A 22,065-nucleotide genomic window follows, 5' to 3' on the forward strand; every position below is an offset into this window, starting at 1 on the left:
TGGAAAACAGTAAGTTGCAAAATGAGTCATAAGTAACAAAATAACGTTGACATGTATAGGACTGGAGTAACTTACTTGCTGCTGTAACTACAGGAGCAGCGAAAGGTCATCAACCACGGGGAGGTGGATGAGTAGAGTCCGGCCAGAGGTGTGGTGGTTGAGGAAGAGCATCCCAATAGTTTTACAGCAGGAGCAATGACCCTTGCTTTGTTTCTGCAGGTAAGGAGGTTGTACTGAAGCCAGAAGGGACTGTTCTGATTTACTATTGCTGGAGAAAAAACGTAACTGGATTGAACTGTGCAAAGTTACCAAGTAAGAGTAGACTGCAATCCAGAATGTGTGGTGTTAGATGAGACAGAAGAAGGTTGAAAGGGCAACAGAAAACTTCTACCTGACTAAAAACCATTCAGCATTTTCTCTCTCTGTTAACATTTCCTTGCTTATGATTTAACTTTGTACTGTTTCAAACACCTCTTTTAAGGTACAAGGCACAGCATTAGTTTAGGACAATGTTCTCAACTGAGACGAAAGGAGGTGATGCTTTTTTGCTGTGGCTTTCAGGTAATGACCTTTTGCCCAATTACACCAGAAGTTTCACGTATGCTCTTTCATCCTCTACTTATTACGGACCACATTAAAAAGCCCCCTTTAGATTCAAAGTCTGATAAAGCATCAGCAACAGGCAAAAGCTCGATGTGGGTCTCGGTGAAAGCAAGTTGCTGTGGCTTGTACTCAAATGTTTCCTTCAAATGCTGCCCTCCCTCTCCCAGCTTTCTCTCTTCTCAGATGTAGTAAAAGGCTATTTTCAGAGATATTCTATCTTTATGTGTCTCTGTCACTTTAGGTAACTTCCTAGAAGATCTAAAAAAACAACTCGCAGGAATGTCAGAAAGCCAACAGGCTCAAGCTTTGTGCTGGAAAAAGAATTCCCTGGTAAAGAGGCAATAATGCCATAGTGCTATGGTGCAAATTTGCTGCAGGATTTTCATTCTGCCTAGCCTATTCTTTTTTCTGCCCTGGATTCTGGGCCAGAATTATTATTTTTTTATTTATGTCACCTACTGGGCCCTTCTGCAATGTCCGGGAGCAGCTGGCAGCACAGGGAAAGCACACCCCACTTCCTTTCTCCTCATAATCACAGATTATGAGAGCTTAGTAAAAAAAGAAAATAGTATCTTACAAACCTGAATTCCAGCATGCTAAAGCGATAAGCCTTGTCAATGAAGTCTGCAGTTCCTGGTACAGAAGGGCATTAAAGCAGTGGAAACTTTTTTGGGGTAACCTGGCCCAGAGCAGTTTGGGCTTGAAGGCGAGAAGGGCTCTAAATTTTGGAGTAAGATTTTCTGAATCAGGGCAACAAGCAGACCGCATCTGCCTACACATCTTAAGGAGGAGTTAAGCGCAGGGCGGGAGCGCATCAGACGCGACTACAGACTATGGCAGTACTAGCTGTTAAAAGCCATCTTGTAATTGGCCATGACAGCAGGGACAGAAACGCAGTCCTGTAGCATCCCACGGTGGTCCTTGCTGATTGACGTTTGTTCAGCCTGTTTCTGCGTCGTTCACAACGTTCACTTTTTGTAGCCGTCTGTTCTATATAAGCTGAACGGATGGCGGTAGGTGAGGAAGGTGGCCAGGTGAAGGAGAAAGGAAGTGCAACAAAAATCCATTAAAGCTCCTGCACCCAGTCCAGCCCAGGGACATCTGAGCCAGGTTTGGCTCAATGCAACTCTTTGTAAAGAAAGGGGGGCTTTAGAAGGCAAATCGTTGCTGCCACGTGAAGGGGTGCTAAATAATCTGCTACTGCTTTCTTGTGTGGTCAAACCTTATTTGCCTCTCTAACTTCCAGATTCTCATTCTATAACCACGGCACGGTGATGATGAAGACTGCAATTTATCTCTTTTTACTTAGAGCAACGTGGGAGTTTCTTGTATTTAGCTCAGGCTATTCCAGCCCTTTGGCAGTCTCAAGGTCATTTTGTAGTCTTCTTCTCCTGCTGTATTGCATCAGGAAGGTCTACACCCAGACAAAAGGTAAAAGCCCATACATCCTTTATTTGAGCATTTCACAAATAAATTACAAGTTTCTTTGCAACCACGTCATAAATCAAAACGTTTATTTACACCTCAGAAACAGCAAGCAATTCAGCAACTAGGGCCCAAAGGAACGATTAACTGGAAAAGTAGCTGAATTAAGTATCTTTAAAATCAAACAAAATATTTTCCTCCTTGCTTGAACTTTAGAAAAAGAACGAAAAATCATAAAAAAATATCCTGGTGGTAACTTAAAGAGACAGAGTCTGTCATGGGGCAAATGTGATTTTACAGGAGGGTTCTGTCTGAAATGGCAGTAACACCACAGCTTGTTTGTACTGAATTCACCATCACAGTCCACCAGACGTGCTCTTATTCTACAATCCCAGGCAGCGTGTGTACATACGCATGTACATACACATAGTCTGTCTTTAGGCTACATTCATTAACCCCAAGCCATCAAATACAGTCATTTGCTGATGCGGAGGAGGAGTGTAATGTTCAAAGGGTGGATGAAACTTCCAAAAAGCTGTCCCACTGAAAGCACAGTAATGCAGAATTCTGGCTATAAACCCTTCCTTTTCCACTACTGGTGACCTGCTGACACATAGACAACTAAAAATGAGTCAGTAGACAATTATGCATATCTTCAAATGATATAATTGCGTTAAGAGGGGACAGCTAAAGGTAGCATAAATACAACATGAGAGTTGGGATAAGCCTGGATTTTAGTGTGTGGGGTTTTTGCCTTTTTTCTTCTATGTAAATCAGACTAGTTTGGCATACGTAACCTGTGCTGTCCCTTAACTCATGTGTTCATCCATAATTCATGGAATTAAACTGCTTATTCCAAGTCCCCACGTTGTATTAGTCTCCCTCCATCTGCATATATTATATACATATATATTTATATGTGTATGTGTATATCTCTATATATCTACATATATACACACACATAGCAATTGTGCAACTAGTAACTTTCCACTGAGAGCGTATGAGTGTATCCGTTTCATTTGGACAAATATAAATCAACTAGCATATCTTGATGTGAGGCAAGAGAACAGTGTAGTCAATGGGTTATGTGTTTTACATAGTAAATTAGTCAGCTATATCTGCTTTAAATAGAATAGTTATGATAATTACTAATGTATTTTGCATGATAATTCTACAGATTCTAGATCACAGAGTTAATTGAAAGAAAATAATTGCTATTTTAGTTATTTTTCTTTTTGTTAGCGTTGGACAGTGTACCTCTCAGACAACAGAGTTTCTAGAGATGCAATAAAAGGAAGATAGGATCAGAGTTTTTTCCTTAGACTTACTTGGTGTTCTCAAGCTGATGTGACTTTAATATGATTTATCTTGTGGTTTTTTTTTTAATTAATTAAGACATTATTAAATCCATTCAGAAAGAAACTTAGCATTTAGAAAAAGAGTGATGTAAAAGTATTTGTGTACAAAATTCTGCTATGTTTCAAGTGGCTGAGTGTATTCGTAGCAATTGAGAAGAAAATTGGCAGCTTTCTCAGTATTTCAGACAGGAGGTCTTTGCAAAGGAAAGACCAATGATGTAAAAGTTGTTAATATAACATATGTCTGTCTTTTTTGTAGTGATAAAACATTTAAGCTAGGGCCCTACAAAGTGATTGTAAGTCCATAATTTAATAAATGAGGTTTGTATTATGGTAATCCTTAACTTAAATGACTATGCATGAGACCAGGATGAATTATTTGACTACAGGCCACAGCCATTTCAAATAAACCAAATTATGCTGGGTGCCTTAGAGACATGTTAAAGTGGTCAGCAGAGGAAGTCACGTCATCTGTGGGAGGCACCTAAGCTGTAGGTTTCTCTGTATGCCACAGAAGACAGACTTTTGATAACATATAAGCACTCAACAATCCTGTGACAAATATTGCTGCTTTACTGTTCACAGCAGACCAGTAAAAGCAAAATGTGGAGAGGTTTAGATGAAAAATTTCGTCTAAATATGATTAACTGAATCTCAAACAATTCTAGTAATGGAGTTGCTTTTCGATCTACACCAGTGTAAATGTGATGAGAACAGGGCTCAGAAAGTGTATTAGCCAGTGTTCCACTCTTACCTAATTTTCCTCGATACCCAGTAGGAAATTCAGCTCATTTCCCTTTGTTTTAATCTTCAGACCTACAGTTACTGAACGAAAAGTACATTAATAAGTGCACAAAGGCATACTGTAAAAGCACACACATGAGGTGTACAGACAAGGGCTCAATTAGCAAGTACACCACAAATGAGACCTTGGTCTTGCTAATAAACTCCTCTCACTGATTGTTATACCTAAATTGTGTTTGTTTTAACAGCAGATACTTTTTTCAAGTGAAATGATTTTTGCACAAGAAGTTTTGTGCATGTCACAAAATTAAAATCAACAAGTTCACTGCCTTTCTGACTCTAGACAGCTTTATATATCTATAAACATAGACTGAAATAAACAGTTTGTAGTGACCAAAATAGCTAGGTAGAAGTGTGCTATGTTATAAAAACAGCAAGCTTGGCTGAACAAATGTTAAACATAATTAACTATTAAAAAAATGACAACCAATTTTGTAACTTCTCTACTTTTGTCACGATATTGTAGAAAAACTAACAAGTGATTGTTGCTCCTTTGTTTCAGGAAATGGGCATCATTTTTTGAGCCAGAGTCGACAATCTTATTCAGGTAGGAAAACTCAGATTCTAATACGGTTTCTCACTTGTATAACGCTACAGAAAGTGCCACAATCTCATGTTAAATGGGGTTTGTTCTCAGGTACAGAGAGGGAGAAACATTAACATGGCAGCTTCATCTTCTCTTTGCATGCTTAGGTGGGCCAGTGATTAGCTCCGTCTGAAGCCTAGAGACACGCAGTAAAGGCTGGGGAGGCTTTAATCTAGGTGCAGAAGTGAAGTGATAATGGTGAATAAAGGCTTTGACGTGTCTTGATTCAGAGTTTCAGCCATGATGCTGACCTCTCTACATGTCAAAAGGTTGCAGTATTATCCAAGAAGATCTCTTGTCCTTGGGCACAAAGTGGTAGAAAGACTCTTCCCATTGTTAGTGTAGTTCCAGGCAGAAAAGATTTTTCTTTGTTCCTCATTTTGGATGCCCTTGGAATGATCCACTCAGTGATATGTGAGCCTTGGTTTAAAGGAGAAAAGGGTAGCTTTATCTGGTACTTGATAGAAATGACACTAATGTCAGTGGGTATCTTTCTACAGGTGGGTTTTGCTGGATAGAGAGAGGAAGAAAGAAAGTAGAAAAAGAGTATTTTTTGGGGAGGATAATTTCTTTTATTCATGATAGAGGCTTTGTAGATCAAAGCATAGGGTGCGGTTTATCTTTGGGTGCATTTGGATGTGTTCATTAAATATACATGTTGAAAATCCAGTGGTGTTATGCATTTGTTGATTTTTTTTTTCCTTTTGAAAAATTTGCCTGAAAATTATATATATATATTTTTTAAAGACATGATTGTTGATGATAAAGCAGCAGCATAGGATTTTTACAAGGCATGGGCAGAGAAAGAGAACCAGAAGCATGCCCACGTTAATGTTTGAGATCAGGCACTTTCCTGCTGAAATGCCTGCAGCTGCCTAACAGCCCACTCCTGAAGCCCTTGCTCAACAGAAACTCCCACTCACCTCAAAGTACCACTTTGGTAATTGAAATACCTAGAGCGTGCTGCGAGAGAAAGAAGGGCAGTGGGAGATTTTACTTGGTCAGGACTGCAGGAGTTAAGCTGGAAAAGAAAAATGGGTTCCTGTCTGAAGGCAGCTTGTATCTTACCAAGAAATCTACAACATTAGGAAAGTTCACTACACAAACTAATTTTTCCTCTGTTGCTGTTGTTATTACTCCTTTTGATTAAAAAAAAAAAAAAAAAAGACCTGTTTCATATTTGGTACAATACAGGAAGTCAGAGAAAAGCTATTGTACAGCAATTTTTAACTACCAACACACATTTAATATCTAGTGTAGCATTATGGAAAACTTAATGTATGTTTGGACTTTTTAATGCTTCCAAAAAGCTTTACCATTGAAACATATATGTGGCGTGGAAGATATGCTCATAATCTCACTGTAGACATATAGACGTACGGTATGACTCATAAGTACTGTAAAAATGCTAACTAAAGAATGCAGCTGCAAAGTTCTATTGCATAAGGAAGCTTTCTTGTTTAAACTTTAAATAAGCAAGTTTATTAAAATATTCTAAGACACTTACCTTACCCTAGTTACTGGCAAGCTCTAATAAAAGCCACAGTCTGTCACTAGTATACTTTTGTGTTACTTTTATAAAAATTTGGTGTGAGCTTTGATGGATCATTTACAATTTATTAACAAGATGATCATCTTGAAACAGTTAGAAAGGTTTTTTTTTTTAACCTTACATGCTCACAGAGTAAAAAAGGATTGATATTGATATGTAACGAACACCCTTTTTTTTCCATGTCTGCAAACAAGTGTGGTAAGTTTACACACACAAAGAAATGCTCTTGTTACTCTTAACTGGAAACTCTGTGTACATGTGTATGTATGTATATATATATTCAAAACTATATATATGTGTGTGTGTGAATATATTTATAGAACAGGGCATCTGTTTTCCTCCTTGCGCTTATGTATGTCATGACAACTGCAGAGAGGCTGAGAGAGAGACCAGTGCTTCCAAGAAATACTTTGCTTTTGCTGTTCTAATCAGCTTCTCCTGCGCAGACCTCTACCTACTTAACTGTGTCTGCAGAGCTGACGAAAGACTGAAATTTTGCAGACTGCCCCAGCAAATAATTATCTGCAGGAACATAAAGGAAGCTGACTTGAGCCCCTCTGAAATCAGGCCCAGCGCTTCCACTGCTGGAAATGGTGACCCATGCAGTGTCGGTCGCAGCTGGCTGCTCCCGGCTTTCTCGCAAATCCGAGCTTTGCGGAACCTCCCGGCGCTGCTCCCGCTGAAATGGGGAGCCAAGCGCCGGGCTCCTGCTGGATCGTAAATTCCATTTGGGGCATAAGGAAAGCAGTTCAGATCAGAAACGAGCCGGGGGGACTTGCATTTCTTGTTTGCCGAACCTGAGGTACAAGAAGTGACGCCGCAGAGCCCTGGACCTGCTTTATTTGTGTCGACAAAGCAGCTGTTGTAGTGGTATGATTGGATTAGGCTCTCTCCTTCTGGCCACACTATAAACAGCAAATACAGTAGGTTTAGCCATGGTAGAATAGTTACAATTCATCTGTGGCTGTGTTATTCTGCTTTGTCCCTTGCCCACTCCAGATGAATATTTTATAAAAGCTAAACCTGTTGTATAACTCTTCTCTCTATATAAATATATATATATACATACACTCATACATATACAAATACTAACCCACAGACAAAATATTTTCTGAACAGTTGAATAGCAACAAGTCAACAGATAGAAAAAAATGGAGTCAATCTGTTTTCTGCTCCCCCAAGGTCCAGTTTAGATGTCGTGGTCTTTTGACATTCAGAGATAATTCGCATAAACCTTGCGTCTTGCAAGAGGAATCCATTAATAAACGGGAGTTAGGGTAGAGGCTGTCAAACACCAATGTATAGTCGGACAGATTAAGTGAGGTTGCAAATTAAACTGAATCTGGAGCAACTGAGGCCTAGTAGTGAAGAACAGTAACTGTAAACTGCAATCTTCAGATCTGACGTTTTCTTTTTTCTCGTTGCCATGGCAACTCGGTAGTACAGCTTCAAATGTCAGGAGCTCTTACAGACCTAAATGATGGGAAATGTGCGTCATTATTACTATGCAGATCACAGTATCTTTTAACTTTTTGGTTTTTTTCCTAATCAAATTACTGATTGAGTGCATGCACATTTGTCAGTAATTAAATATAAATTATCCAGGTTCAGAAGCAATTATTTGTGGAGACAGAAATCTCCAAGAGGAAACCCCAAAATGTCACCTAGGGTATTCAGAGACCTTTGTAGTGCAATTCAGGAGGATGTAGTGCGGAGGTCTGAGCATAAATCTCGAGCCAGGACCTGACTGTCTCCATTTGACACCTTGATCATTTGTGTTAGTGCAAGAGTGCAAGTAAAATTCCAATGAGTCACTCCCTCGTGTGCACACACACTGACAAGCTAAGAGCAAACAAACAGTATCTTTTTAAAAATAACACATTTACAGTGCCTTATAGTTTGCGACTATACCAGGGAATAAAAGAGCTGGCATGTCATATTAATGTTGTTACAGAAACATAAATCTTATGCAGACTAACATCTAACTTCTTTTTTTTTTTTTTTTTTTTTTTTTTTAATAAAATAAAAGTGAAGGTGGCACAACTTGACTGATTTTACGTATTTTAGCCCTGCCTTCCTGGAGATGGCTGAACACCTGCCTGCCGATGGGAAGTAAGTGGTGAATGAATTCTTTATTTCGCTTTTGCTTGTGCGTGCAGCTTTTGCTTTACCTATTAAACTGTCTTTATCTCAACCCACGAGTTTTTTCCCTTTTCCCCTTCTGATTCTCCTCCCCATCCCGCTGGGGGAGGGAGTGAGCGAGCAGCAGTGTGGTGCTCACTGGCCTACTGGGGTTAAGCCTCAACGATGCACTGAAGGAGTCAAGCTCTCTACCCTGGGAGGAGACAACTGCTGTATCAGAACCCCAAAATGCAAGTCGAACGTACGCATCAAAACTCGCAAACACTCAGGAAATGTTTGTTCAATATATATTGCATTTGTACAGTTACATGATGCAATATATCAATAGTTTTGTCACAACCACAGATGCATGCAGCGTAAACAGTAACGTAATAGTCGTTAAGAGATGCTGGCTTGTGTTCTTTACTCATTTTTAATTATCTGCTTTTCTTTTGGGACAAATCAAGTTTAATATAACTATTGATAAGGCTCTTTCTTTTACTTTATCTGTTTGTTTCTTGTTATTATCTTGGTATTATTTGAATTGACTTCAATATTAAACTCTTCCAGCTAGAGGCCTGTCCAGATGGGCTACGCAGCAAGGCAGGCACCCAGATAGCACGCAACAGCCCGACCTTCCCCCTACAGCATGACCTCAGTTCTGTTAAACAAAGGTAAGTAAAGGCAATTAAGCAAGTGTAAGAATCCATAGAGGGACCGATGGATGGGGCTTACCGAAGTGAGAAGTATCACTGAGATTTCCAAATAAGATAAAATCGGGAATTGCTTGCATATGGATTCTTAGCATGCTGTTTAAAGAAAAGGGCTGGCCACAAAATTAGGATCCAGACTTACATATAGGAAAGTTGTGATCACGACTGCCAAAGTCTGGCTATAGCTGGATTAGGGATTCCAGCTAGGACTACATTCTCTTAAGCAACTTGATTTCCTGGGGTAGTGAAAAGCAAGAGTTCAGGACTCTGATCTCAGACCATCTGAAGAATAGCATTTCCAGATCACAATGAAGCTTAGTATCATTAAAGCGCATTTGTTCAGTCCTGACTCAAAGGAAACAAGCTTTTGAATTGGCAAAGCTACTCTGAATCTTGAGGAGATCCCTGGAGATCTTCCTGCTAAGGACAGGCACTTGTATATGATGAATGAACAGCAGCTGTAGCACTGAATTGCTGTACAATCCATAGGCTAAAACTTCACCAGAGGAATCTGTCAGCACAAAATTTATAAATATCACACAAATTCAAGCAGCTAGTGACTGCTTCACAAACAGCTTGTAAATAAAGGGCAATATATGTTGATTTATGTGCAGACCTAGTAAAAAGGTTGTATATTTTACATCATATTGACAGATATAATGAATGTTACTACCTTATAATACACCTTGCCTTTTCTGAGCAAACTATATGTTAAAACTAGTTAGTTCAGCTTTAATTATGAATATGCTTTTTCCTATGCTAGTTTTAATCTATCGAAGGCTAGCTTCTCTCTCTCACAATATAAGCGCGCTTTTTGATTCTCCCTGTTAGCCCACCTGCCTCTTCAAGCACCACCGCAGCTCTTCTCCCTTTCATCTTAAAGCTCTACAGTACCTGGCTAGACTTTCTTTCTGCTGAAATCGCTTCTCAACTTCTTCAACCTATCAGCTGCCTTTGACCCATTTAATCGCATGGCTGGAAATCTGGTGCTTTCCTTGGCTCCCGTGGCGACTCCTGTCATTTTACTATGATTTCTCTAATCACTTGTCCAGCATGCCCTTCTGTCTCATTCCCTCCATCCCAGGTTTCTGGGGAAACATTTTTTCTCCCCACTGTAATTTCTTCCCCTCCTCCGTGACACCATTCATCCATGTTCAGCAATCACTGCAGTGCTGACAGTTCAGAGATCTTATTCCCTTTACCTGCTTTTCCATTTAGACTGAAATGTCGACCTCTAGCTGTGATACCTTCTTCGATGTTTAGCTGACAGCTCTGCCCAGCTAAAACTGAGTTCTTAAATCTTTCCCGTAAAGCACTCCCTTCTAGTTCTTCCTTTGATTGCTCAGGACAGCACTATCATCCCGCCTCTTATTCAAGCCTAAAACCAGAAACAAACTGGAGAAGGTTTTTGCCATAGAATCTTCTTTCTAGGTCTGTATATTTAGGTTATGTCTTTAGAAGATTCTTTTTCACACATCATCCCAAAGGGCTTTTTCTAGCCATTCAAACAGCTAAATCTCCTGCCCAGGCTCTCCTCAGTTAACAGTTTTGCAACATCTTTTCACAGCCCTTGACAAATTCAAGCTACTGTGCTCATATCCTGCCAGTCTTTTGCTGTACGGAGCGTTTTCCTAGTCTGCCACTTTGACAAAACCTCTGTTACTCTGACTCCTTCATGGCCCCTTCCCTACTGCACATATTTTTCTGCATTATCTCTACATGATCTGTTTTTCCTGTCATTCATAGCCCATGATGGCAGCTTTCATTGACATGTTTTCCAAGAAACCTGTTTGGGCTTTTTCCCAGGCTTTCCCATGTAATAGGAGGAGCTCCCTGCAAGGATCCATAAAATGCTGTCTCCTTAACATCTGCTTTTGCTGACACATCTACAAAAATCTTGGCATTGGCAAAGGGTGCCAAGACTACTATGAATTCAGCTCAGCCCTTTCACCAGCCTCCACCAAAGTTGTGTTAAGAGAATGATCTTATTCCAAACATTGTTTGGAAGGATAGTATATACCCCTCTCCTCATTAATGATGACTTGACCCTTTTGTAGATTTCCAAAGGAGTAGTTTTTGGCTTTTAAAATCAGATTCAACATTCAAAATTATGTGCCGTAAAATTTCAGTAGATGATGATAATCTTTGGTAGTTCTAGTGAGAATACTCACGTCCGTATCTGTCTTTGTTCTTTCTATTGCACACAAAGTTGATACAAAATCGCTTATGTCCAGTAGAGAAGTTAGTCTAACTTTTAGCTTCTATGGTTAGTATCAAAGTTTTTTTAGTTACAAATTTACTTTCTAAAAATACTCTGATATAGTCATATAAGGTGTTATTGGACAAGCATTCTGGCCAGTAACTAACTCCCTTAATACAAAATCTACAGAAATCAAGAACAACCAAAGTATTGTGCAGAAAACTCAATGATGAATGTAAGCAGATCTGCTGCAATCAACAGAACTGCTCTATTATAAATTCTTCGGGGATCTGATAAGCATCTGGCCCATATTTAAAATCTCTCTGTTCTCCCAGCTGGATTTCCAATGTTCATTGTTGTTTTCTGTATAGGAATTGTAGTTTTCTTGTTTGCTTTTTTTTTTTCTTTATTCTCCCCATAAAGAAGGACCAAATGAAAGTTCCAGAAACACACACACACTGCTAAATTATTAGGGTCTACTTGAGTCCCACCTCTAAACAGCTAACCTAAAGACTACTGACTCCTAGTGTTTATCCACTGACTTCATGGGGTTGTGTTGATATATTGGGGTTTTTTTGGACCCATTCTTATGTATTTTATATCATGCATGATTCAAAGTTTGCAGCTGGCAACAGCACATAAAAGACGTTAGTATTTAAGGAATAATGTGAGCATAAAATGTGCACATAATGTGTGCAGGGAGCACATTTGCTGATCCATGCTAACTATCTCTTTTAGGAACTTAACGCCCTGGTAAGCCTGTGCCTGGCAGGTTTAGATCTGTACACTAATGATCATTATGCCTAGTAATTATTTTATTTTCTTTGTATTGGCTGTTAAGAACAGCACAGTCTATATAGCTGGTCGCAGCACTCAAGAATTGTTACACACCATGTGTTGTTCTAAACATGATTCCTGTCTGCCTACAATAAGTAATTTGCTGCATACGGCTCCAGGCACGAAAGCCACGAAGGCGGTGTGTGCATCCTTGTTCTTACGTGGTCACCCCCCACCTTTCCCTTAAGGTATCTGGGGAATGCAGAAGCAGCGTAAAGCTAGCATAGCTATATATGACTTCTTTCTCCAGAAATCACTCTTACTGCAGTCTCTAATGTGATCTTCACCATTTTTATCTCACAGTTCTCCTCTGCTCTACCTCTTTGCCACTTGAGAGATACATTCAGCCACATTCCTTTTAAGATAACAGTCAAATAGCGAGATAACAGTGAAATAGGCAGGGCTATTTTTGTGCTTGCTGTCTGAATTATTACTATTAAGGTTAATGGGTCTCAGATAAGAAAGCACAGCCCGTTGTCATAAACAGATGGTGTCTGTTGGCATTAGTACTTTGGTGTTGGAAGATGATGCTTGCTTTTGCTGGTCAAGAAAACTGACAACCACTGTACATGTTTATCTGGGTCTAATGTACTAATAGTATGGAGTGTAATAACTCTATAGGAATATACTTCTAAGTATGCAGTTTAGGGTAGGGAGATTCATGATGTAGAAACTTAAATGGAACAAAACCCCTGTTCTACTCCCACTAAAGTCTATTGATGTTGACTGTATTTGGAAGGTTGAGTTGTTGATGATGTTGGTGGCAAACTCCACAGGACAAATCTGAATTATCATCTAGTCATGGGGGTTTGGATGCCTAATTGGTTCAGAAAAGGAGCAAGCCACCTAATACACACTAAATGTTTATAATATTGACTTCTTCAATTACTATAGCTACCTGTCTATTTCACAGTGGAGTAATTTAAGGCTTATTCCTTATGCTGATTTACGTGATAGAAGAAAATGGAGAAAAAAAAATGCACGTAACTCTTTAAAAAGATTTCATAATGCCCTATCCTAGGAAAAAGACAACTGATAGCATGTAGCCTCATTCACTACGGTTCAGGTTGCCAAAAGCTTATATTCCAGCAGAACCCTTCTAATCAGCCAATAAACAGTCTTGTTTGCAAAATGACTTCTGATCTCAGAAAATGTTTTGGCATTTCCCAGGCACTTTAGCTTTCCCTGTTGCAGCCTTAGCTTTCTCTGAACATATTTACATACTAGTGACTCAATTCCCTGCTTATTTTAAAGAAACAGGCCTAAGCTGAGTAATTCAAAGCCTTTGAACGATGTGTTCCTTATGAGGCCAAACTCACCCCCCATTACACAGACTGTGCTTCCTCTAGTGCAGTTAAAACCTCATAAAAATTAAAGGCATTTAAGTTTCATGCTGACCCTCTGTACAGGAATGAACTTTACCCAAGATGCATTCATCCTGTAATTCCCATTTAACACAGAGGAGAGAGTTAACACAGCTGGAGTTTGGAGTTCAACTCAACTCATGCATGCTCCATTTCTTTCAGATTTCTTTCAATTACCCTCTCATCAGAAATATTACATTAATCTTTGCATAATTAAAAGTCTACATGACATCATGGACTTTTTCAAAACCTCAGTAATGTTAAAGAAGTAATATGAAAATGGTAGAAGAGATCAGAACCATGTTTCTGATTAGGCAGCTAATCAACATCCAGGTACTTCTTTCCTGGATTTACCACCTATAAAAGGACATTAATTAGATACACAGTTATTAGTTTGACCTTCACGCAGAACTTGGAAAAACATGAACGGTTTTCATGTACATCACTGGCTGATTTGTCATGGGTAAGTTTTCAACACCAAAAGTGTCACAGTCTTTGTACCATATGCCTATATTATAATATTTTGCACTTTTGTATAAAATAATCATTTAATAGCTATGCTCTTCTGTGACCTCTTCAGTGGTCCAAAGCACTGGCTAGGCTTTGCTGCAAGTGCCAAAATCTAGTGGTCAATGGTTTTTGACTACCCTGGTATTGTTTTCTCAAAAAAAGAAGGGAAACGTTTTGCCCCAAATCTCACTGAATTTGAAAGACTGAAAGAGCTATTCCCAGACAGATATGTGTCCTTATTCCTGCAATTAAGAAATTCAGTTTTAGCATCAGGAATAGCAGTAGGTACGCTTGTGACTAGAGCAAATTAGTGATCTCACTGAACTTTAGTACATTGTGGAAAAGTTTATAAGGAAGAGAGAAGTAAATGACTTTTTATCCTGAAAATTTTCAGCTTATAACATCATGTATAATTTGTTTCCCATTTATGTGAGGAAATGATTTCAAAGTTCTTAATGATAGGAAAAACACAGCATGCATGAGTAGTCTGTTTGTGAAATGAGTGTCTCATAACTCTACTTGAAGCTCCAGTAGGGTCTCATATACCAATATCAATATTTAACTTCAGGAGCTAAAATGCCAGCGTGTACTATGTAATTGGCCACAATTGGCAAGACAGTGGAGAAAGATGCCAGTCCAAACTAATCAGCTTGCACAGGGGAATAAGTTGCTCAGGCTGAAGTCATTTTCAAAGGGTCTCTGTTTGACACCAGCAGATGATGTTTCCAAGAGTGTCTCTCACACTGCTAACTTATTTATTATAAGACTTTACTGGCAGATCTGAAACAGTGCTGATTTATGTCAAAGTGCTCTTATTCTTCTGACTCCTGGCAGGGGCTTTGCTCATCATTGAATCCTTGTTTCTGCTTCACCTCTTCCTTGTCATGTACCCACATATACTCACTATGTAACGGGCTGGTTTTACAAAGTGCAAAACATACGTGCATATACGCAGCACCATCTGCGAGAAAAGTTCCTCGGATCAACTGAAAGACTAGCTGTGTCTGCTTAGAAATTCAGAAACATGTACTACCCAGTCCAGTGCACTGCTACATTTATCACATAAAGCATCTTCTAATAAAATTCCTGTTCACTAGGGATATGAAGTGTCTTACTGGGGGGTGGTGGTAGTTTCCAGGGTAAAGCAGCTAAGATGTCCTAGATTTTTATTTTTGTTTAAGTGATATGAATTTTAGCTGGATACTTTGCCAAAGCAATGTCACCTTCATTTGACCAATAGGAAATAAATGCTTCCTTTCTATTCCAGTTTTTTCAAAACAATTGCACAGGTGACTGCCTGCAATCTTGAGGTATATTTTCTCATGCTCTAATCTGATAAATTTAGCTGAAGAGTTGAGAATATTCAGCAAGTGAAATGAATAAGTACAGTTTTGAAATAGTAGCATTGAACAAGTCTCCTAATTTTTCATATTTATGCTGAAAATGAAATGCATCAACTGTAACAGCTAGCCAACCTTTTAAAGCAATGTATAACTGCTTAAGCAGTCAGATCTCATCTTCCACAGCAGTACAGTATAGTTTACTATCAGTTTACAGCAAGTAAAACATGAACATAAGTAGTCCAGACACATTCAGATCTGTCGGTATACACTAATCCCAGCTTGAAATACTGAAAGAATCATCTGAAAAAACTCTTATTAAGTAAGAATAAAAATGAGAAGCAAGTATTATGCTTAGAAGCCACAGAAAAGGAAAAAATCAAATTAGAAAATTGCCAGGTTTGGCTATGTTGGTATCAACCTGACTATTTCAATATTTTTCAAAGAAGAACTCAACAAGCATGACAGCTTACATAAATAATGACCGACGACGTATACAAATTAAGTGTATGGGTAAAGTAAGGCTTTAAGATGTAGTCTGAAATACTCTAAACATCGATGGCATTTTAAAGGACTTCATAACTGTCAGCTGTCTAGTAGAGCAGCAAAAGCAACATCATCTAACCTTTAGGCACAACAAATCTCCCCCATTCATCTTTAACATAACATATCACATCTAAAGCCGAATAGCAAGCTGCCTGCATGGAGACCACATTTTGAGGGGTTTGGATGTTACAGAGTGGGGAAATACCCAAGGACAGAGACAGTTAAAAGAAACAAAAATCCCATGGTGTATAGCGGCCATTAACGACAGAAAAAATATTTGAACTGGTCATCTATTCAGTTCTAGTTTTTAGTTATAGTCCACTCCAGATGATAACTATCTGAAGTAATATATTTATGTGATTTTAAGAGGTTGTTCAGAAAAGAAATACAAAATATTATATATCAACAGTTACTGTTGAGAAAATGAAAATATAAGATGTTCATTTGAATTCACAACACCGAATGGTCTATCAAACCAATCTCTTTAAATGTTCATTTCATGTCTACAGAATGACCATCAGGAACAATATTACAGCTCTTAGGGAAGGAGCTGTATTTGCTAGTAACGTTTTTTTCTCTTTTGCATTCCAAACACGCATCTTTCTTCTAAACTGTCGTATTTTTTTCATGTCTATACTTCTGGAACATGTTTGGATGGTTTAAAATGTGCGTAAAATGCCATTTCCCACCTAATTGACTCAATAAAATGTAATGTCATTAAGTACATTTTAAATATGCTGATGTACAATTTGAGGATATTTCTATTTGTCATGTCTATATGACTAGGTATATAAACATCCTGTCTCCAATTATGTACATACATATGGACTTCTGTGCCATTTCAAGCCCCATTAACTTTAGGTGGGCTCCCAAAGCCAACTGCACAACAAATTGCAGACTGAATACACCTGCAGAGAAATTAGAAGACTGGACACAGAGGTCTGTGTTAAAAGTGAGATTCAAATCAAGACTGTCTCAATTTAAATGCAATCGCTTAACCCCCAAACCATCCTTTCCTTACTAGAGTCTAAACCAAAATCTTTGAGGAGACAAATAACAATGGTATTTTTCTCACACACGCGTTTGAGAAAGCATCTATATTCACTGATGATTTAGCAGTAACAACAATAATGTTAATATGGACAAAAGCATCTGTAACAAAGATAAGTATTAGAAGTAATAATGGATATTGCTGCTGTTATTATTGGTTTTAGGAGGTGAGATTTATATCACCGGAACTCACTAAATGTCAGTAATTTCCATTTACTTGGGTAGCATCATTTAGCTGCCACTTTAAGAACCCACATGGTATGTGCTCCAATGCAAGAACGTAACTTAAATTAGAATGGTGCAAAAAAACCCCCCAACAGACCACCTTTCACAGCCAAACTCTCCCCATCTTGGTAGTTTTTGAAATTCTAGCCAATATTGATTTAATTAGCTACCGCTCTGAGAAGTAGAAAATTGCTATAGAAGATGAAAATATGCTAAGACAACCTAAAAGGTAAAAAAAAAAAAAAAAGTATTGTTTTTAGCAAATTCACCTATTGGGAATGGTTCCTCTGAAGCTCCTCTTTGGAACTATATGGAACAGGGATGAACTTTTTCTTTTTTTCTTGGGAAAACAAAAATCCTACTGTAAAAACTAAAGAGTAGTTGAACCCTGAAAAAAATATACTATCTGATTGTCTAAAACTAAGCCAAGTAACTCACATAAAGGCTGAAAACTGTGAATCTGCAGGTAACAAATCTGTACTTGTAATGGAAAGAGCAATGACCTTAAAGGTCTTTTCCATTTGAAACCTGCTATCATTTGTTTTAGTCTTACGCCATTCAAGAATGCATTGCTTCAGTCTTCAGACATTTGATGTTCCTGCACAAATAACATGGGATATACAAGAGACACAGATGCTTCTGTTGCTTTGAAAAATGAACTAGGTGAAAGATAACACTGCAGTTTTAACTCTGGCTGTCTATGTTCAGGCACATTCAAATCCACCAATTTAATATACTTTGAATTTTTGTAGTAGTTTAATACCAAACATAATTTTCAAGGGAAAAAGAAAAGACATTTTGTCTACTGACCCTGGAGCTTCATCCCTCAAATCAGAAAAACATGGTGGGGGACAGCAGGCATTAAACCAGGAAAAGTTAGTGGAAATTAATAGGAAGTTAAATTCAAGGGTATCTCTAAGGCTTCTTTGCAATCGCAGTACAGACATCTGTGTGTGTCTCTGTTTTTCAACACACCTGAGGCCTTTCACCCTCAGTTTAGCAAATTAATTTCAATGTAGAGACCTCCAGCTTATTTAATTTCTTCATAGCAGTATTTTCCCCCAGTCTTTTACCTTACTTTCTGTTCATAATAATGGAATAGTTTACTTATTGAAGCTCAAGTCAACTTACAACTTTGTAGTCCACTGGCCAGGTTAATAAAAAAACGTTTATCAATGTTTTACAGTCAAGTAAGATATCATTATTTTTTTTCCCAACATGAAATGTTTAAAGTCCAGTCTTTTTCTGACAAGGAAATTTAACTAAAATATTACTGCTAGTGTGACTGAGCTACTAATGGAATTGCTCTGAATTCTGCTTGTTCAGGATGACTACTGTGCCTTTGGTTCTTCTTTTAGTCCCTTGATTCAACTTATTTGAATCTAACTTGGTTTTTTATGTTGGTAGAATATAAAAGGAAATATAAAATGCAATTATCATTGTTTGATTATGCAATTAAGTGAAATAATTATTGTCAAAAGTCCAGAATTCAAATACTCCTTTAAATAATAATAATATAAATAATTTGTAATTGATATAAAGCCTAGTTCTGCCAGCTAAAGTAGTTCTTTCTCAGTCTCCCATAGGGCCTGGGGCAGGTTTTATTGCCAACTTCATTATGACAATATACAAAAATTTGTTTTTATCTTGATCTTTTACTTTTTTAGCTTGTTTTGTTTTTTCAGTCACCTGTAGGTAACTTAGGAATTAAAAGTTCTTTGATGTATGCCTTTGATTTGGCTTGTTCTGACCAAGTTCCTTACAGAAACTTACTCTGCCATGTCATTGCCAGTGGGCAAAAAGCACGGCTTTACCGACCTCAGTATATCTCGAGAAGAGATCGCTGTTAAATGTTTGTTAAACATATATGTACAATAATTTGTTGTGAAATTGATGATACTTAAGCAAAATTTTCAAGGATAGCTATTCTCCCTTTTAGGTATTGGTTCTCCCTTTTAGGTATTGTTCAACTAATACCTAAATGAAATACCAGCTACCAATTTGTAGGTTGCAATACAGGCTGTATTTTTTCCCTCTCTCTCCGTCCCTCATCGTTATGCAACGTTGTAGATACTCTCTTACGAAAAATGTTCAGAAGCCTTCCAGAGAGAACTTGTTTAAAATTCTAGTGTTGTTGAGCATATCACTTTGGTTATATTCATTCTGAACAGAGCTATTTTAGCTGTGTCAGTTGAAAACATGAGATGACTGAGACAATACAGCAGTAAGGGACAACATGGGCAATCAACCCAGCACCAGACATGCTGCATGACACGCTTTCTCTTTCTCCCACTTTCTCTCTCCCTCAAGTAACTGATTTCTGTAGTCCTTCTCCCTGACGAGGAACACAGATCTATTTTTTGTTCTGTTCTTTTTCCTCAATCTGAATTACTAAATTCTAAATTATATCTGAACATTTTGGTCCTATCTTGTCTCCAGGAGTGGCTAGGAAAAGCTGACAGAGGAGAAGATGCCACTACACTAGGTCTCATCTTGAACATGGTGGTGTCTGCATTAATGACAGATAAGAATATTCTTTCCAATATTTGTTAGCATTAACTATTACAACTTTGGAAAGTCCTCTACCTGTCCACTATGCATCGTTCCAGCTTGACTTCAGCCATTCCCAGTGGTAATGAGTTAGGTTAAGTACAAAATATGCAAAGATGCTCCTTTTTTCAATCAACTCTATATTCACCATCTTTCAATTCCACCAAACACCTTACTGTTTTGTTGTGGAAAACCAGCAATCTGCCCATATACATTGGCATGTTACATGTTCTATTTCTGGCTGACAAGAACTCCTAAATTTTTCTTGTTCCAAGTATATCTACCTTTCCAAAGGCTTCTGGGCAACTCTGTAGTCTGTATCTCATTATCCCTCAATATACTGAACACAGTAGGGCAGCTACAAAATAGGCAAAAGTGCTGCTTTTTGCATGCATTACAGTTTTAATCAGGCTCTTCAGTTCTTTGCTCAGATACTTCAGAAATCTACCACATATGACTTCTTCCATGATTTGCAAAGGAGGCACATATTCTAAGTATAGATAATAATTGCACCATTTAAATGATAATACCAAGATGTTTTGTATGGGGAGGAGGTTCATGCAGGGCATTTTTACCACGAACAGCTCTTTCACAGGGCTATCTATCCTCACGCCAGATGTCAAATACAAAAAGAAATACTTTGGCATGAATAACAAAGTTCATTTGACTGAAGGATTTACCTCCTAGGAACAAGAGCCTCATAAAACATAAACATTGGGAGCAAAGTGAGCCACGTAAGGGCTTTTGCAAAAATTAAACCCATAACTTGCCACTAGAAATGGGATATTTCATCTGTTCAATAAGCACTAAAGTTCTCTTTGTTTTTATGGCATCGTAATCTTTGATTACTCTGATAAATATTTGGACTATACAAAACATTGCAATGAAACTAATCGCAGTTATAAAAAAACTGTGTGAAAATGAATTGGGAATGCAATGATACCAGCACATTTTAGAGAAGTTCAAATACAGAACCACATTATTTTAACTGACTGCCGGCCTCATTCTTTTATGTCTCCATGTAGTCATTTATACCTGAGGAAAATGGTTATGAAAGTTGTTACGCTTGCTGGCTTTGCAGAAGCACTATTAGGTATCTGTACCAGACATGGAATACCAGCCTCACTCTGTGTGACTGGGTGAACCCAAACCACACAACTGAGGAGTAGCAAATGTTTAGCAAAAAACCGCGGTCCTGTGTTGAGGATTAGGTCTCTCTATGCTGAAGTCTGTTTGTGCAAATCATGCTCTCACTCACAACAACTGTGTATAAAACAGCCTCTATCCCAAGAGGGAGATCTTTCCTTCCCCTTCCTTTCAACTCACCCACTACTTCCCTTTGCTTTGGTTTTATTGCTCAGACAACAGACAGGAACATCATACTGCTGGCGGATTATGTGCGTAGTAATCTTACTCCATGCTTTGTCTAAAATTACAACTCTCTCCATACTTATTACGGTACTCACTCTGAATGAATGTAAGGTTGCAGGAAGGCTCTAGGCATGTCTCTATTGTTTCACAGTGTAAAAGACTATTCAGTGCTATTTATTCTTTTACAGTAGGAGAGGGAATCCCTCTGCCATTCAGAGCACCACGCACCATTCAGATGCCAGGGGCCTATATTCTGCCCACAGCTGAGCTGGGGAAGATCCGTAGTCAAGAAGAGCAACTCAAGAAGAGCTTTCCAATACCTAGAACTGCTTTTCATAATTCAATGTGAGAAAAATGATTGGACTCCTTTTGGGGGCTAGAAAAAAGCAACATGATTACTTTCAAAAGCAAAAAAGCTTTTCTCTACCTCATTGTATTCTGAGCAGGTGCATTAATGTAAATAAAGTTCAAGTGCAAATCATGTCAGATAAGAAAGTAATTCCAGTGGTGAAAGTCATGCTTAGTATAGCACTAGCAACATTTATGAAGTGGTAACAAGAATATATTTGAATCAGTGGGCTGCATATTTATATCACTGATGCGATAGTGTCACGTACTGTCAAATACTTTTAACATATTACTTCTAACAGATGAAGTCTGCGTTTGGTTCCAGCAGACTAAACCCAGAATAACTGAACCAAAGCCAATGGACATACTTCAGATATCACTGATTGGAACAAAGAACGTGAATTTCCACTTAGCATTTATATAGTCCTTTTCATCTTCAAAGAGCATCACAAACATTAGCTAGTTCTAATTCTCTCACAATGACCTTCATGCTAACCTTTTGGGATGAAAGTAATATACTATAAGAAAAAACTTGACAAGATGTGTAATCAAGCATACACCA

The 22,065-nt window shown here is 38.2% G+C and overlaps 1 protein-coding gene across 2 annotated transcripts in view; it reads right to left on the bottom strand.

Moving 5' to 3' along the window:
• Positions 1–22,065, bottom strand: part of CDH13 (cadherin 13) — a 540,036-nt gene that overhangs the window by 20,402 nt on the left and 497,569 nt on the right. The window contains exon 14 of one of the 2 annotated variants that reach the window (XM_069793367.1): positions 2,036–7,801. The exons of the other annotated variant lie outside the window; for it this stretch is intronic. Coding sequence (XP_069649468.1) covers positions 7,794–7,801 — 8 coding nt within the window. The 3' untranslated portion in view covers positions 2,036–7,793. Of the gene's footprint in view, positions 1–2,035; positions 7,802–22,065 lie in introns of those variants that run through there. 2 annotated transcript variants of the gene reach the window in all.

The sequence above is a fragment of the Haliaeetus albicilla genome, chromosome 10 (assembly GCF_947461875.1).
Source record: "Haliaeetus albicilla chromosome 10, bHalAlb1.1, whole genome shotgun sequence".
Taxonomy (NCBI): Eukaryota; Metazoa; Chordata; class Aves; order Accipitriformes; family Accipitridae; genus Haliaeetus; species Haliaeetus albicilla.